At 34.7% G+C, this 18587-nt stretch overlaps 2 protein-coding genes across 6 annotated transcripts in view; both read left to right on the forward strand.

The window, feature by feature from the left end:
* Window positions 1–18587, forward strand: part of LOC133677197 (probable LRR receptor-like serine/threonine-protein kinase At1g53430) — a 55513-nt gene that overhangs the window by 2085 nt on the left and 34841 nt on the right. The window lies entirely within an intron of this gene.
* LOC133677196 (probable LRR receptor-like serine/threonine-protein kinase At1g53440) lies at window positions 7652–18327 on the forward strand. Of its 4 annotated transcripts, none has more exons than XM_062099068.1 (26): window positions 7652–7813; window positions 8333–8465; window positions 8580–8654; window positions 8740–8811; window positions 10390–10461; window positions 12156–12227; window positions 12335–12406; window positions 12686–12757; window positions 12861–12932; window positions 13015–13086; window positions 13218–13292; window positions 13362–13433; window positions 14027–14098; window positions 14324–14392; window positions 14498–14566; window positions 14663–14731; window positions 14863–14877; window positions 14964–15010; window positions 15082–15452; window positions 15522–15741; window positions 15842–15970; window positions 16050–16171; window positions 16257–16470; window positions 16714–16942; window positions 17023–17194; window positions 17828–18327. In XM_062099068.1, the coding sequence occupies exons 1-26, from the start codon at window positions 7684–7686 to the stop codon at window positions 18104–18106; spliced, it is 3066 nt and encodes a 1021-aa protein (XP_061955052.1). In that variant the 5' UTR covers window positions 7652–7683; the 3' UTR covers window positions 18107–18327. The 4 variants fall into 4 exon arrangements, with proteins under 4 accessions (XP_061955052.1, XP_061955053.1, XP_061955055.1 ...); XM_062099069.1 differs by having other exon boundaries at window positions 14866–14877; XM_062099070.1 differs by having other exon boundaries at window positions 7679–7813; window positions 8338–8465.

An 18587-nucleotide genomic window follows, 5' to 3' on the forward strand; every position in this document is an offset into this window, starting at 1 on the left:
GAAAAAGAGGGTGTTTGATCCAAACTCAAAAATCAAAGTTCTCAAAACGTGTTTTTGAACATACCATCGTGTAGAGCAAGAGGAGACGAATTCACTGGTGAAAACCCGGCGAAGAACCGACGTCCTGCATGCCCGCACGCGCCGACGAAGCCACTACTTACGCGCGCCCACGCGCAGCACGCTCTCCACACGTCGTCTCTACCCGGCTACCCGCATCTGAACCGGGTTGACCCGCCACGGCATCCGCCACGCCAGCAAAACCGTACAGTCGCCTGCCACGTCACCTGACACCTCAGCAAGTCATCTGTCATGCCAGCAGCCACGTCAGACACTGACACGTCAGCACGAAACGCGCGTGCAGTTGCCACGTCAGCAAAAGTGGGTCCCGGTGTACCTACGTGGAAGCCACGTCATCTTGCCACGTCATCAAAAGTGGGTTTTGATCCGGTGCTTCGCAGACGCTATTCTGGACTGACACGCGGCTTCATCTGCACCGTCCGTTGATCCAAAACTTTGACTGTTAAGATCTGAGCCATCCGAAGTCCGATTGGGGTGATCTCAGTGTCGTTTCCAATATTTTTGGCCGTTCCGGACACATCTGTAAGGTCAGATTTGACAAATTCAAATCGGAGATACAGTAAAAATGGCAGATGAAATAAAAGCTGCGGGAATTGAAAAATTTGATGGATCAGATTTTGGATATTGGAAAATGCAAATTGAAGACTATTTACATGGGAAGAAACTTCATCTTCCTCTGTTGGGGAGCAAACCAGAAAATATGCCAGAAGAAGATTGGTTGCTTCTTGATAGACAAGTTTTGGGTATTATCCGGCTATCCTTATCAAGAAGAGTTGCGCACAATGTTACAAAATAAAGATCCACTGCAAGACTAATGGAAGCTTTGTCTGGGATGTATGAGAAGCCCTCGGCAAACAATAAAGTGCACTTGATGAAGAAGTTGTTCAACCTGAAAATGACAGAAGGCACCTCCGTCACACAACATCTCAACAACTTTAATACCATCACAAATCAATTGTCATCTGTAGAGATTGAGTTTGATGATGAGATCCGTGCACTCATTTTGCTAGCTTCACTTCCAAGCAGTTGGGAAGGTATGAGGACAGCCGTGAGCAACTCAGCTGGAAAATCTAAACTGAAATATGATGACATCCGAGACTTGATTTTAGCTGAAGAAGTTCGAAGGAAAGACTCAGGTGAAAGTTCAAGTTCAGGATCAGCTCTCAACATTAACACTCGAGGGAGGAGACAAGATAGAGGCTTATCCAGAGGCAGATCCAAATCAAGATACAGAAGTAAAAGCAAGTCCGGACCCAGAAAGCAGGTTGAATGTTGGAATTGTGGCAAACCTGGTCATTTCATGAGGAATTGCACAAAACCGAAAAAACCTGAAGCTGACTCTGCAAACGCTACCACAGATGAGGTGCAAGACGCTTTGATTCTTGCTGTACAAAGTCCAATTGATGATTGGATTCTTGATTCTGGTGCTTCATTCCACTGTACACCACACCATGAGATGATGCAAAATTATGTTGCTGGAGATCACGGTGTAGTCTATCTGGCCGATGGACAACCAATGAAGATTGTGGGTATATGAGAAGTGCAGATCAAGACAATGAATGGATCTACTTGGAACTTGCAAAATGTAAGGCATGTTCCTGGACTCAAGAAGAAGTTGATCTCAGTCGGACAACTTGATAAGAGTGGTCATTCAATCCTTTTTTCTGGAGGTATGTGGAAGGTATCAAAGGGAGCAATGGTTTTGGCTCGTGGAAAGAAAACCGGCACCCTGTATATGACCACAAGATGTGCAGACATTATTGCCTCTACTGAAGCAGAAGATCAAGCACAGCTATGGCACTGTAGACTCGGCCATATGAGTCAAAAGGGGATGAAGATACTTCAGTCGAAGGGAAAACTGCCAGAGCTTAAAAATGTTGATCTAGACATTTGTGAAAGCTGTGTTCTTGGAAAACAGAAGAAGCTCAGTTTCTTAAAGGTTGGCAGGGCCTTAAGACCAAGAAAGCTAGAACTGGTGCACACAGATTTATGGGGACCTTCTCCAGTGGCATCTCTTGGAGGTTCTCGGTATTACGTAACTTTCATTGATGATTTCAGCAGAAAGGTATGGGTCTACTTTCTGAAAAATAAATCTGATGTGTTCGAAACATTCAAGAAGTGAAAGGCTATGGTTGAGAATGAATCAGGTTTGAAGTTGAAATGCTTAAGATCTGATAATGGAGGAGAATACATTGATGGAGGTTTCAAGGAGTATTGTGCTGTTAATGGTATCAGAATGGAAAAGACCATTCCAGGCACACCACAACAGAATGGCATTGCTGAAAGAATGAACCGGACCATCAATGAACGAGCCAGAAGCATGAGGTTGCATTCAGGGCTACCTCAAACATTCTGGGCTGACGCAGTTCATACTGCAGTTTACTTGATCAATCGTGGACCATCAGTTCCTTTGGAGTTCAGATTGCCCGAGGAAGTATGGAGAGGAAAAGAGGTACAACTCTCTCATTTAAAGGTCTTTGGGTGTGTTTCCTATGTGCATATAGATTCTGATGCTCGCAACAAGCTAGATGCCAAATCCAAGAAATGTTTCTTCATTGGCTATGGAGATGAAGAATTTGGATTTCGGTTCTGGGATGATCAGAACAAAAAGATTATCAGAAGCAGGAACGTGATCTTCAATGAGAAAGTTTTGTACAAAGACAGATCAAGTGCAGAAACAGATATGACTGATTCAGATACAAGTCCACAAAAATCTGAATTCATCAGATTAGAAGGGCTTCCTGATGTTACCGAGCAGAACAAAACTCAAGAGTCTTTACAAGAAGATTCAAGCACATCTGTACCCACCACTACCCAAGACGATGCAGAGCCAAGTGAACCAATTGTTTATGTTCGCAGGTCTTCAAGGACTATAAAGCCCCTACAACGGTTCACACTTCTACTGAATTATATTTTACTGACAGATGGTGGTGAGCCGCTAAGTTATGAAGAATCCTTACAAGATGGAAACTCAAGCAAGTGGGAGTTAGCCATGAAGGATGAGATGAGTTCGTTGCTGAAGAACAAGACCTGTGAGCTGACCACACTACCTGAAGGAAAGAAGGCTTTGCAAAACAAGTGGGTCTACAGAGTAAAGACTGAGCATGACGGAAGCAAACGGTTCAAGGCAAGACTTGTTGTAAAAGGGTTTCAACAAAAGAAAGGGATTGACTACTCTGAGATATTTTCTCCAGTTGTGAAGCTCACAACAATCAGAGTTGTTCTGGGGATAGTAGCGGCAGAGAATTTACATCTTGAACAATTAGATGTAAAAACAGCTTTTCTTCATGGAGAATTGGAGGAAGACATTTACATGCAACAACTAGAGGGGTTTGAAATACCAGGAAAGGAGAACCAAGTCTGCAAGCTAAAGAAAAGCCTATACGGTTTGAAGCAAGCTCCAAGACAGTGGTACAAGAAGTTTGACAACTTCATGTGTAGTTCAGGATACACAAGATGCCAGGCTGATCACTGTTGCTATGTCAAACATTTTGACAACTCCTACATCATTCTACTATTATATGTGGATGATATGTTGATTGCAGGATCCAACATTGAGGAGATTGACAAGCTGAAACAACAATTGTCAAAACAGTTTGAAATGAAGGATCTGGGAGCTGCTAAACAAATACTTGGCATGAGAATCATCAGAGATCAAGATAAAGGCATACTAAAGCTTTCACAAACAGAGTATGTCAAGAAGGTTCTCAGCAGGTTTAGTATGGATAATGCTAAACCAGTAAGTACACCTCTGGGGAATCATTTCAAGCTCAGCAAAGACCAGTCACCAAAAACTGAGCTAGAAAGTGGATACATGGATAAGATTCCATACGCCTCAGCTATCGGCTCTTTGATGTATGCTATGGTCTGTACCAGACCAGACATTGCCCATGCAGTGGGAGTTGTAAGCCGATATATGAGCAATCCTGGAAAGCAACATTGAGAGGCGATGAAATGGATCATGAGATACTTAAAAGGTTCATCAGAGACATGTCTTACTTTCACAGCTGGTGGTTTGAAACTTGAAGGTTTTGTAGACGCTGATCTAGCAGGAGATGTTGATAGCAGAAAGAGCACTACAGGATATGTATATACTCTAGGAGGGACTGCTGTTTCCTGGAGTTCTACCTTGCAAAAGATCGTCGCTCTTTCAACAACAGAAGCTGAATATGTTGCAGTCTCAGAATCTGCAAAAGAGATCGTATGGCTGCAGAGTTTTCTGAAAGAATTGGGCAAGATGAATGAAAAGGGTACTTTGTATAGCGACAGTCAGAGTGCAATCTTCCTTGCCAAGAATCCAGCATTTCACTCCAGGACGAAGCATATTCAGATCAAATATCACTTCATCCGACAATTGCTAGACGAGGAGCAACTAATGCTAGAAAAGATCTGCGGAAGCAAGAATCCAGCTGACATGTTAACCAAAGGAGTTACTCTTGATAAACTGAAGCTGTGTAAAGCTTCAGTTGGTCTCAGAGATTAAAAGACAGATCTAGCACCATTTGTGTCCAAGTGGGAGATTGTTAAGTGTGGACACAAGCTGGTGGTGGTGGCAGCCATGTCAAACATGGCTGCAAAGTTAGGCATGGTAGGTTGCCTACCATTGAAAATGGTGGCTACCATATTTGACTAAAGGAAAGTGTCTTGATTATAAATAGAGCTGCTGAGATGTGAGACGTAGTAGAGAGAACAGATTGAGAACAAGAGAGAAACACAGAGAGAGAGCTAGGGAGAGTTGAGTTGAGTTGAGAAGAATTTTCTCTTCCTTCTTGTTTTGTTGTTTGTATTGTTTCTAAGCTTGATTAATACAAACCAGTAGCTCCGTGGAGTAGGCAAGTTGCCGAACCACGTAAATTTGTGTGTGTTTGATTGCTTGAATGACCCAACAAAAATAAGCATTAATCGACTCGACTATCCTTAATGCAACATTCGAGGGAAAGCACAAAATTAAAGTCTTCCAATCCTTAGGTCAATTTCGTATAAATAACCAAATAATACAAGACAATTAAAAGTAAATCTCGTTCTTTAAGAAATGGTGCCATCAAAATTAAATTGCATGGATATGAAAGATTAAGTTTACGTGATACGCAACATCCAATTAATAAAACCCAACAAATGATCTTGTTATCCGAGGTTGATTTATGAATAAAAAGACAATTTATAACAACATAACAAACAACAAATATAAAAATTCCACATAAAAAAAATGTGTATAGTTGAGAATAATTAGGAGGCTTAATCTATTGGTTAACGAACCTTTTCTATTTATATGTGTAAGGCAATATACAATAGTAATGGTGGTGATTACAACACAAGAGTATGACTATAATATTTTCTATATAGGTACATTCTATAATATACCCCCTCAAGCTGAGAGTGGAGGATCGACTGAAGCTTGAATTGAAAGGTAGTAAATGGAGCAGTAAGAAGCGGCTTAGTAACAACATTTGCAAGTTGATCGTAAGAGGGGATAAAACGAATTTGAATCTCTTTCTTTGCAACCCTATCTCAGACAAAACGATAATCAACCTCAACATGTTTAGTGCAAGCATGAAACATAGGATTTGCATATAAGTAAGTAGCGCTTAAATTATCACACCAAAGTTAGTAGGATTTGCCAATATTTCAAAATTACCCAAAAACATATTTTTTTTCTTTAGTATATGGGATTACAAATTTATACGTAAAATATCTTTCCGATATTAAAAAAGTAGCTCTTTTTATTGACGTTAAAACAATTATATTTTACCCGATAAGATAAGAACCTCCTTATCTAGAAGGACTTTTCTCTAAAACCTTAGACAAATCAACAAATAAAAAACACAACAATACCTTAGATTTTATCAAATAATCTAACAATGCATTTTACTTTAAATAGGGTGTAATTGGGGTGCTAATATCGTCCCTTTAAGTAACTAGTCCCCGTACCCGATCTCTGAAACTAGTTAAAGTTTTCAGTAATTAAAATATTAGGTGGTGACTTCCATCCTATCTATACCATGATAAAAGATAAGGAAACCTTGTCTCCTGATTTTCCTGATTTTTCCAGGATAATAAACCTGAATATATCATCAATAATTATAATCTTTTTGACGCGGGCAGGCCATCACGTGATGGTTTCAGTGAATCCAGTGAGGACTTTGGGGCAGTACGTAGGAGCAGCAGGAACTTAATTACGAAGAAATTCCGATTTATCTTGTGCGTACTGTAATTTTAGATCACTTTTATATTGTTGAAAATAAAACGTTTTTATTGCACGTTTTCTACTTTGATAAAAGCACTTCTTAGAAGATAACTGTATATTATATTGTTCTACTTTCAAGAATTTCATAGCCAAGACTTTTCATGGGAGAATAGCATAAATAATATATTCTGAATACAAAAGGGTCGAGCTCTTAATTACAAGTGCAGAAGGCTATAATATTTGAGCTGAAATTTATATCCACATGAAATAAAGTTCTTGTTTGTTTTCTATACGAAAGTAGATCCAATGAAATTTGTATTACAGAATGCTCTTTACCTGGGCTGACGCTGGTTATTATTATTACTTGACAATGGTAACAAAAGATGCTGAATTACAGGAACAAAGACTGAACATAATTTTTCTCTGCTTGACAATGCAAAAGATCGACATAATGGAAAGAAAAGATGCTTAACATAAACAAAGACTGGACCATAAATTTTAAAGATGCATTATTACTTACTTCTCAATGTTCACTTTCCGATTAGACCCAAGAAATGAAGGGTAAGCTATCAGTTTTTGGCTTTATTAAATGCAAAAGATTGACGAAAGATGCTTAACATAAACAAAGACTTGACCATAAATTTTAAAGATGCATTATTACTTACTTCTCAATGTTCAGATTCCATGGGTTCAATCATATACATTATTATTTTTCTGACAACGTACGTCACAAAATCAATTCATTTCATGATGTGTCAAATCATTTAGCAGAGCCGTTGGATGGGCATAGAAAAGTTTTTAATATAAAATTCTCATTCAAATTTAAGTGATAATTCTTTTGTTTTACCACTTAAAAATTTAGGTACTGTAGAATGATTGTTGTTATTGATTCAAAATCAGAAACTAACTCGAAAAATGGTTTAAATTATGAAATTAATTTGCGAGATATCCCCGTTAATTCAAGTTATTTTAGTTAAAATAGCATTGTTTTATTTTGTTAAAGAAAATATTTTTTCATCAATCCACTTTATTTATCCAGCTTATGGACGAACAATCTGAATAATAATTACCTTTCACTTCATAAATAGTTTATTTTAATTAAAAAACATCTGATTTTTTAAGAAAAAAATATCAGGTTTTTTAATTCTTTTATAGCACATAATTAAGACAAAACAACCAAAATTATTTCCGGCAACCACTAGAATTAATTATGTATCAATCTTGGTTCCAAAAATCAACGTGAAAAGAATGTATTGCGAGTTACTTTTCTCGGGTATTTTGATATTTGAACAGGGACAATTTGGTAATGTGAGGTAATTGATTCAGAGTTAATAACTGTTTGAACGGTAAAACAAACGTCAAACAATATCTTTATAAAGAACGGATGTCTTAAGGGAAGGGCATTGCAAGCTAAAGTAGTAATGGCTAAGCTTTATCTTAAGCTCTTTCCTAAGCTTGTTTCCTCTCTTGCCGTTCTTCTTCTTTGTCAATTTGGCTATGTAGTTTGTCAATCAACAGGTTTCTCGGACAGCCGGTTGCCTGCAGATGAAGGTACACACGCACGATATACTTTTCCATCTACATATATATCCTTTTCCTACTATATACAAAAAAAAGGAAGAAAATTTGTTTATCTGTTAAATATGAGCTTTTCCTTCAATATCTTCTGATCCCTATCCAAGCAGATCCTCTTCTCTTTCAGATGACCCAATTAATAATAAGTTATGAACAAAAAGGGCATTTTTTTGTGGATTTCATGCATGTCGCATTGCAAGCTAAAGTAATGGCTAGGCTTTATCTTAAGCTCTTTCCTAAGCTTGTTTCCTCTCTTGCCGTTCTTCTTCTTTGTCAATTTGGCTACATAGTCTGTAAAGCAACAAATTTATATGACATGCCTTAATTGCCTGAAGATGAAGGTACACGCGACTTCATGCTTGTTGTTGACAGTTCAATTTGAATTAGTTCAATTTACATCATTGATGAGATTTTTAATAACAGCCTAATTAATGCATACTACCTGTTTGAATTTTTCTAAAAAAATGATGTTTCATTGTTGAAAACGTTTGGCAGAAAAGGCTTTGGATGACTTGTTGAAAACGTTAGAGTGGGGTTTTCATCCAAATATCTCACACTCGGCTTGTTCCTCTAATTTTGAATACATCAAATGCAATTGCAACAGAACAGGTTGTCATGTCACCCGCCTGTAAGTTCCTCATCAACTTCATCCAATTTTCTTTTATTTTTGTAAGGCAATACATCCTCTCTAAAACTCACTGGTTGATATGGTTTCTATGTTAACGCCATTTTTGGGTGGTAGAACGCTCCCAGACCAGGACTTAACTGGACAAATAAATGCTGAAGCCTTGGCTAGTCTCGTTCACCTAAAAGCAATGTGAGTATCATATGACATGATGATAATAATTCGAAGTAATTATGCTGACTTCAATTCATTGATAACTATCCTTTTACCATAACAGTGATTTGTCCAAGAATCAACTTCATGGTAGCATCCCTCTCACCTTGGGGAACTTGAGTTCACTCACCCGTCTGTAAGTGATCCAGTACCATGATCATATACTACTACTACAGCAGTTTGGACAACTAAAGTGCCTAAGAATATAGTTACAGTCACTATATTTATTCATTTAAAAGTATCTACTTGATAAATAAAAATTATTAAAGAGAAGAATGAATAGTAGTTAAATGACAAGTTATTTAGGATAAATCCTATTGATTTTTAATTTAGGATTTGAAAAACTTCAATTTAATCTTTATTCTTCCACTTAAACTCCTGATTTGATCAAATTAACTTTTTAAATATTACAATTCAACTTCTAAACTTTAAATTCTTCTAATTAAAGCCTAAATATATGCTTACTAGTGTTAGTGTTATTAGTATCTCTTAAACTAGTTTTATTGCAGGAAGACATATTTAAGTTTAGTAGTACATGACATATGAGGAAGCTATTGTCTAGCTAGAAGTCTGGCCCTGGCGAGATGTTTTAAAAAAAGTGTTATTTCGTAGATAAAAGAATCGATATAAATGTTCGGGTAGATAATTAATTTAATGGTTAGAGAATTCTATAATGAAAGGAGTATCAGAGAGTAAATAATTTCACTAATTAAGCTAGTGTTAGCCTTGAGTACTGATAATAAGAAAAAAACGTGTTTGCTCATTTGATTATTCTTTGAAAGATTCTAGATAAAGATATGATTATATAATAGAAAAAAGTAAAAATTATTTTATATTTATTATATTTTAATATAAACGTGTCACATAGCAACTAGAAAATCTTAATTAATATGCTAAAAGATTATCTAAAGTGACATATTGTTTTTATTTTAAAACTAAACTAAGAGAGTGGTTCTAGACCAAGACTTGAAAATGACCTAATGTGAGTATCGAAAGATGACATTGATTGAAATGGTTAAGAAGAACACTATTTATTTTTAACGGGTCTACGTGGGATTGCAGGGATACGGCCCAAATTTATTTATTGTATCCAAAAAATTGTATCATAAAACAAGTAAATAATTATTCACACACATTCAAACTAGACTAGAAGATTCAAATGATAAATAAATATCTATAATTAAAAAATAATATTAATGTCTTAAAATATTTACATTTATAATTAAAAATAATATTGTCACTATGGGCAACTCTGGGCAACTCCTATGCTTAGATTATGTTTGACTAGATAACGGTTTGACTAAATAATTGGAATAGTAACCACACAATTAAAGTCGTACAGTCTTTGGGTTGATTTTGTATAAACGACAAAAAAAATTCAAGACATGATTAGAAATAAATCCTATTCTTGGAGAAATGATGCCATCAAAATTAAACAGTAGAAACATGAAAAATTAAGTTTTTTATTAATTGATAGGCAAAAGAATAAGACCGGACAGCAAATCTTAATTTACTGTGAATGTCTTTACATTTCCCATGGCGATGTCTCTGAAAACTTCTTTAATGACTGTCTGCATAGTTATTTGCAAAGAGCTGCTTAGCTTTTGAATCATATATAATAATTAATTTCAGTTCTTAACATATCTTTATAAAATTTATATTATTAATTTTTATTTGAGTAATCATGAACTTATATAGTAATACATATGCATAGCGATCTCTCCACAAACTTTCTCAGTGGCTCCATACCTTTATTCTTGGGGAATTTATCGTCCCTTCAATATCTGTAAGTATCATGCAATCCCAGTCTCTTCAATATTATATAGTTATAAGTATCAACTTTAGTGCCAGTTAAATTCCTTTTCCATCGCTGATGTAAGTTTTGTGTTTTTGTTCTTGTGAGTGTTTATATGTATTTTATTAATATTGATTTTTATTCAGAAATTTCCATGTTCAATTTTTAAAGATTCTCATTTCTTTCCTAAACAAGTAATTAGATTTCATGCTTCAAAACTAAATTTATTATTTCTAATATAGTTAATAGCAAACTATCCATCATCATTTTTTTTTATAAAAAAAGGGCACTAACCAAAAAGTTTGACTTGGGTATCGAAGAACATCCATTTTTATATGAATTATAGGAGAACATCTTGGATATTTGGGTTTGATTTTATACCATTGCCGTTCTCTTAAAAATAATATATAATGGTAAGAAAAGAACATACAATTTGTAACTTCTGTTATTCTATGAAATTATAGTCTCAGTATGCATTTTCAGAATATATATATATATAGACACACACACACACACATACAAATCTAACATTTTTGTTTTCTAAAATCACTTATTTTAAATTATATTCCATTAAATAATAGTTAAGATCTCATTTTTATTAAGAGAATAAAGTGTTTAGGATTACATAATTATATTATAATGGTGAAAATTTGAGTTAAGAACTCAAATTTGCTTCATTAAATTAAAGAAGAAGTTACTGAATAGACAATTGATAGATTATACTTGTAGTCGTAAAAGTTAAGATTTTTTTAATAGAATTTGTGGGGAAACATTTTCAAGTAAAATTAGCTTTGTTAGAAATGAAAATAAGGACAAGCCGTTTGGGGTCTTGATACTTATAAATGTTCATGGCAAGGTGTTAATGGTATAGTTATTAAACTCGGACCAGATTTACTGGGATCTGATTGACTCGGTTGCTGAACTGGTCCGGGTAAGACAAAAAACTGAAATAAGCAAAAACTCAACAAAACCTAGTTGAAACTCTTTTTTTTTTCAAATGTGTTTTTTCTTCTAGTTAGAGACCCCTCTTTTTTATATATTTTTTAGTTGGTCATTAACCGTTTTCAAATTTTAGTATATAAATACTAAAAGAATGCTTTATTTTTTCAATGTGAGATTTGAAGTCTTTTAGTATATATACTATATGTTTACAAGAAAAAAATAAGTCATGTTTTTTTAACGTGGGATAAAAAATATTTTGAAATAATATTTTAAACTTTATTATTTATAACATGTATAATTTATATTCACATTGATTGTTTTAAAAATTTTTCATATGAAATATTAAAATTTTAAATATTTTTTTTAATTTTTCCGGGTTAATTCGGGTTGACCCGGGTCAACCTGTGTAACCCGAGACTCGACTCTTTGGCTGGGTCAACCCTAGGTCAGGTCTTATAACTATAGTTAATGGTCTGATAACTATGGTTAATGGTCACAAAAATTAACTTCTGAGTTTTGTTTAGTTCTTTTCTCTTATGTAATTAGGATAGTAGCCTTGTTTGGTTAATTGCTTAACTGTGTTAATGCTTGTTTGGTTGTCTGCATGGTTATGAGCAAAGAGATGCTTAGCTTTTGGATCATATATAATAACTAATTTCAGTTCTTAGTTTTTCTTCATAAAATTTAAATTATTGGTTCTTATTTGAGTAATAATGAACTTATATGGTAATATATATGCGTAGCCGTCTCTCAAGAAACTTCCTCAATAGTTCCATACCTTCATCTTTGGGGAATTTGTCGTCCCTCGAATATCTGTACGTGTCATCCAATCACAGTTTCTTCAGTATCATATAATGTGAATTAAATTTTTTTTCCATTGCTGATGCAAGTATTGTGCTCTTATTGTTGTGGGTGTTTTCAGGAGTTTGTCGTATAATAAGTTATCAAGTCAAATCCCTAAAGAATTGGGCAACCTCTCTAATCTCCTATATATGTATAGAAACTCGCTCGCTCTTTCATTCTCCTTGAATTTCCTTTTAACTAGAGGCGGAGCTAAAATTATATAACAGGGAGGTCAAAACTCAAGATGTAATCTATTATTAAAAAATTTATTTATTTAAAATATAAACATATTATATTATCCTATATTTAAATAATAAAAATAAAAAAATTTAAAATATCTTGCAGGCCCGGCCCCTGCCCGCCTCCCCTGGTTCCACCCCTGCTTTTAACATATTGAGTTTGGTTTGGTTATTATCTCTTATTTAATTAGGTACTTGGACTTCAATGAACTCACTGGTCAGCTTCCACCAGAACTTGGAAGATTGGGATCTCTTGGTTATTTGTAAGTTTCAAAAAGAAGAATAATAATGTCAACTTTTGATTGTAATAGGAGAAACAAAACAGAAAAAAAGGTGGATTACAATCCTTGTGATTTGTTGTTGTAGAGGGTTGAGCTCCAACAATTTGAATGGACAACTGCCGGGAAATTATTCCAACTTTACAAAATTGCAGTGGTTGTAAGTGCAACTCATCATATTCTTTCAACCAACAATCTGTTTAATTATTGTTCCAAGGAAAAACAACTAACTATGGCTGCAGTAGCGTAGCTGGGAACCGTTTGACCGGTCAAATACCAAGTTTCATTACGAAGTGGACTGAACTCAATAGGCTGTAAGAAATTAATTGTACTTTCTGTAATTATACACATTTGAATGTAAGCACTATTAGTTGATTGAGCAGAGAAACTGTCGGTGATCGATGAATATCATTCAATAATTTGTGTTTTTGTGTACTGATCACAGGTCCCTCTCCGGAAATGATTTTGAAGGAGAGTTTCCTCTTGAAAGTATTTTTAACTTGCAATATCTCCGATACTTGTAAGTGTTCTATAATTTTAACCGGGTTGAAATAAATGCATGTTTTATTCTGGATTGTTTTTCTTCCAGGTTTGTTAGTGATGTAAATAGCTCCGGTTTCCCTTTCCCAAAAAATGCAAATATGAAGAAAATAAGATACCTGTGAGTTTTTCCTTCCTTTACTTTTCTTTAAAGCTCACACTAAGGGCAAAAGCTCACATGCATAACTAACTTGAGATTTGTAATTAAAAAGGAAAAAAGAAAAGAAAAGAAGAATGTCTGAAACTTCCTTAATACAGCAACTTTAACATTGCTATAGTACTTAATTTGGATACCACCTAATCGGTCAATGGATGAGGAGTAAGCCAATGAGCTATGGCGTGAATTCAAATTGTGGTTGTAGTTGTATAAAGATTAATTTCACATTGAATAATAAAAACCATACAGAGAATTATATTTATCTAGGAGCGTTATTGTTGTAGAATTTGGATTCTGACCGGTCTTTTACATAAATATTTTTTTAGGCCTATTTTTCTTTATATGATCTTGAGTTTTTTTTATGAGCTATTACATGCAGTGAAGACTAGTTGTATCTGGGATTCAGGTTTGAGAATTTTTTTAAAAATATGTATATATTAATTACGATTATTTATGTATGTGACTTAATGATATTTTCAATAGATATGTACGTGACTCTTAATGATATGGATGCATTGGATAAATCCAAATGCCAACTTCTTCAATGGTTTGTGTAGGATGATAAGGAATTGCTCAATAAGTGGTGAAATCCCCCCGTATATTGGTGATTGGTCAAGGTTAACATACCTGTAAGTTTCATTTCCTCTTATGTAAAAGATTTGAAGTTCTATCATGGCTATTTTGTTTCATTAGCTCTATAAATGCTCATTGTTTAGGGCCTTTAGGCCATGCATAGGATGTGTTGATGATTTTGATTATGTGTTTACAGAATCAACTATGCAATAATTTACCATAGCACAACTATATATCAAATATGTAGGATAACGATTGCTCTCATTTTATTGATCTTGCAGAGACTTGAGCTTTAACAACTTAACTGGTGGAATACCAGATTCCATGAAAAAGCTGAATTTAAGTAAGATGTATGCAAAAGAGATTTCTTGAACTCGATGTCTTATAATAAGTTCGTTCTGCCACTCTGTTAAAAAGTACATGGGATGGTTTTCATACTGGTTTGTTTTGTTTAGGTTTCTCACAGGAAATATGCTTAATGGCACAGTACCTTCCTGGCTTCCTGATACCATTGAAGACAAGGCGTATGTTATGGCTTTGTGCTCTTTGCTCAGATGGGTTGTTTTCCCTTTTGTAGATTTCCTCAATAAAATCTTGATATGTAAACAATAATGTTGCAGGGACTTGTCATATAATGATTTTGAAATTCCACGTGGTGATCCGAAGAAAGGAGAAGGAAAGCTGAAAATGTAATAACGACAACTTCATTTTCTTCTTCCTTTTTTTTTTCACTTGCAAGAATATTATTGTCTATGAAATCCCAACTTCTGATCATTTTGTATCATGTGCACCAACTGCTTGCATGTTGTTCCTTCTCAAGCAGTCAACCAAACAGGTATGATAATATCCTCCATATGGTGTCATTAATTTAGAATAAATAATCATGAGCTATTTCTTACCAATTTTGTTTGCTATTTCTAGGAATTCTATACGTGATTTGATAAAAAAATGTCGGCGAAAACGAAAGTGTAAGTTCTATTGAGAAGCTCTATAATTTTACGCAGGACAGATTTTCTGTAATGATTATCATTTTTTACAGACAAATCCTTATATATAAATTGTGGAGGAGGAGAGACAATTGTTGATGGGAAAGTGTTTGAAGCAGACAGGACAACATCAAATTACAATTTAGCTCCAAGAAAAAATTGGGCTTATTCTTGTTCTGGAGACTTCGGATCGAAAACTTATGATTCCAGTGATTACATAAAAAACATGGAATGTGGAGATTGTGATTCTGCTGGGACACAGTTATACAATTCAAGTCGCCTCTGCCCTCTTTCTCTGACATACTATGGCTTCTGTTTATTTAAAGGAAATTACACTGTGAAACTTTACTTCGCTGAAACTGTTTACCAAAGTGATGAAGATTATTCGAATTTAGGGAAACGTGTTTTTGATGTATTTATACAGGTAACCGTTATATTTTTCTATAGCTTCTTTCAATAATTTCCATCGTTCAACATCCACTGTTTGATATAGGGGAAGAGAGTACTAAAAGACTTCAACATAAAAGAAATGGCCAGCGGCACCAATAAGACATGGATTGGAAATTTCACAGCATATGTAGGAGATGATTATCTATTGACTATCGGTTTTTTCTGGGCTGGCAAAGGAACTTTCCAGGAGCCAAGTTTTTCCTATGCACCTGCTGCACTGTCTTTAAAGGGACCCCTTGTGTCAGGCATTTCCGTAACTGCAAGTAAAGAGTTGCATTCTGTTAATTTTGTTGAGCAAAGATTTCTGTTACGCTTTATCTGGATAAAAAATTATTCTTTCTGTCTTCTACTATTTGTATCCAGACTTCAAAGTTGGCAAGGGACTATCTCCTTCACAAATTGCTGGGATTACTGTAGGTTCAGTATTTGCTTCTCTACTTCTGTCGGCTTACATGTGGAAAATGGGCTCTCTGCAGCAAAGCGATTTGGATGGTACCTCTCTATGCTAATCTAAAATCATTATGCACCATACAACCTTAAGAATTCTTACTTTGATGTTTTCTTCAAACAGATATAACTATAGAGGTCCAAGGTGATGAAAAATCTTTCTCCCTCAAACAAATAATCGATGCTACTCGAAAATTTAGCCCCAAAATGGAGATTGGCAGGGGACGCTTTGGAATAGTATACGAGGTCAGATTTTTTTTTGAAACATTTGTTCATCAACATGCACTTTTTTCTGTTAGAGTTCTGGGAAATTGATTTCACGTGTATGCAGGCTGAATTGCCGAACGAGATAAAATTAGCAGTGAAGAAGATTTCTCCTCGTTCAAAGCAACAAGGAAAAGATGAATTACAAAGGGAAATCTTCAACCTGAAATCTTTGCATCATGAGAATCTTGTTCAATTGTTGGATGGCTATTCTAATAAAGACCTGCATCTGCTAGTAAATGAATATATGCAGAAAGGTTCCCTTCAACGTGCGTTGTTCGGTAATACTGCCATCAACCAATTTTCATCCTGCTCTTTCGGTTCTCAAGTTTTATCTTAATTTTCACCTAATGCATTGCCTTGTGAAATTCATATGATTGTTGAGAACTAAAACACAGGAGTATTAGAATTCCATCACTTAATGTTTGTGAGAGCTTCTAATTGTATACTTAAATCTTCTGTTAGTACAAGGATTGTGTACTTGCAAATATCAATAACTTAATATCAACAATCTTGATTTGTAGAACCAAATTCCACGACAAAACTTGATTGGAAAGCTAGATTTGAACTCTGTCTGGGAATAGCGAAAGGTTTGAAGTATTTGCATGAAGATAAAAGGATTGTTCATGGAAACATAAAGCCTAGTAATATTATGCTTGATAACTCTCTTACGGCCAAGTTGTCTGACTTTGGATTGGCAACGCTTTGTGATGAGGAAGATCCATTTATGACCATCGAAGCAAAAGGGTCGCGGTATGTATTACGATCATTGATTGACAACTACTTTCATTCTTTTAATTAAGAGCTAACCAATAATTAATCTCTTATTGCAGAGTTTATATGGCACCTGAGTATTCAATAGGAAAAGCAATAAATACTGTTAAAGCTGATGTTTACAGTTTCGGAGTTGTCCTACTCGAAATAGTTAGCGGAACAGAAATAGTTAGCGGAACAGTTAGTGAAGAATACACACCCAACCAAGAAGTTGAGTTTCTTCTGGATAAAGTAAGTGGATCTGACAGGATAAACACTCTTTTTTCTTTTTTTCTTTTTGCATGTCTTTCTCTTGATGTAGAATCTCAATTCTCTTATTGGACTTTGTTGCACCTCCATTTTTTTTTAATTCTTTGGATATTATTTGATCATCCACATGATCTTGAAATAATTTCTCTTTATCATGAATTGATTTATCATTGAAAAGAAATAATAAATTAAATATTTGGTAGATAATGAAGAGTTTGAAAACAAAGTGTTTTAAAATGATCAGATGGATGGCTTAAAATTGTCCATCGAAAAAACAAAAGTTAATATTTAGAGCAGTAAATGATTAATTTACTCTGATACCAAGAAGAAATTTAGAATATAAAAGAGTATTATTATTCGATAATTTAATATATGTGTTACATTCAACTCATTTGGAGTTTATATAGTTATATAACAAGACCCATAAGTAAATAGAATAAAATAAATTATAAAAAATATGCTTGATCATCTCCTTGGATGATTGAAATAATTTCTTGATTGCTTAGAGTTATTTAATTCCTTGATTTTTTTAATTGATTAGAAAATAATAAGTAATAATTACTTGATTATTTAATTAATACTGGGAGCTAAGCTAATCTTGCTTTTCAATTGCAGGCTGGTGTTTTGCACGATAAGGGAAGAATCCTTGACTTGGTGGACCAGAAATTAGCATCCAGTTACGACAGAAAGCAAGCTCTCACTGTTTTGCACTTGGCAATGAAGTGCGTTAATTTGTCTCCTACTCTCAGGCCTAAAATGTCCGAAGTCGTCAGTGTACTTGAAGGTGAGATAAGTCCTCAACAGATTTCCGAAGGCAATGATACTCTATCAGTAAATATGGGAGGACTGTATGGTGCGTTTTCCAGGGTGTTGGAAATGGATCCAATTTCTTAGATAATTGGTACTGTTAAGTTTGATGATGAAAACCTTCTGCCTCTTCTTCTTTATTTTGTAATTACTTTGGTCTAATAATGTGGTGGTGACAAGAGAACATTGATGTGTGCGTGAGAGACTCCATGAGAAAATATATGTGTTTGCTTTGTCTGTTATGATTTATTTGTACTGTTATGGCTGCTGGTAATTTTATGAATTGAATAAGATTATCATTTGCCATCCTTCTTTTTTTTTAGGATAATGTATAGATTTTATTGATCAAAAGAAGGCAATATATATATATATATATAAGGAATTGGCTAAGAAAAAATGGAAAGAGTTAAAAAGGACGCTACAAACTCATTAGATTTATCTAAGCTTTTTCTAGCTATGTCGTCTGCTACTTCATTTCCTTCCCTTTAAGAGAAATTGCTAATAAGAAAGACGCAAATTATCCTGATTTGAAAAGCGTATTTAGAAGTGCTCGTTGTGCGTACATAAT

This window comes from Populus nigra, chromosome 17, assembly GCF_951802175.1.
Source record: "Populus nigra chromosome 17, ddPopNigr1.1, whole genome shotgun sequence".
Classification (NCBI taxonomy): domain Eukaryota; kingdom Viridiplantae; phylum Streptophyta; class Magnoliopsida; order Malpighiales; family Salicaceae; genus Populus; species Populus nigra.

What these genes read in the sequence shown, in the direction of transcription:
- LOC133677196 (XM_062099068.1), top strand. Translation starts at nt 7,684, where the DNA reads ATGGCTAAGCTTTATCTTAAGCTCTTTCCTAAGCTTGTTTCCTCTCTT. An exon ending in CCTTCAACGTGCGTTGTTCG is followed by an intron (nt 16,471 to 16,713) that starts GTAATACTGCCA and finishes CTTGATTTGTAG; the next exon opens with AACCAAATTCCACGACAAAA. An exon ending in ATCGAAGCAAAAGGGTCGCG is followed by an intron (nt 16,943 to 17,022) that starts GTATGTATTACG and finishes CTCTTATTGCAG; the next exon opens with AGTTTATATGGCACCTGAGT.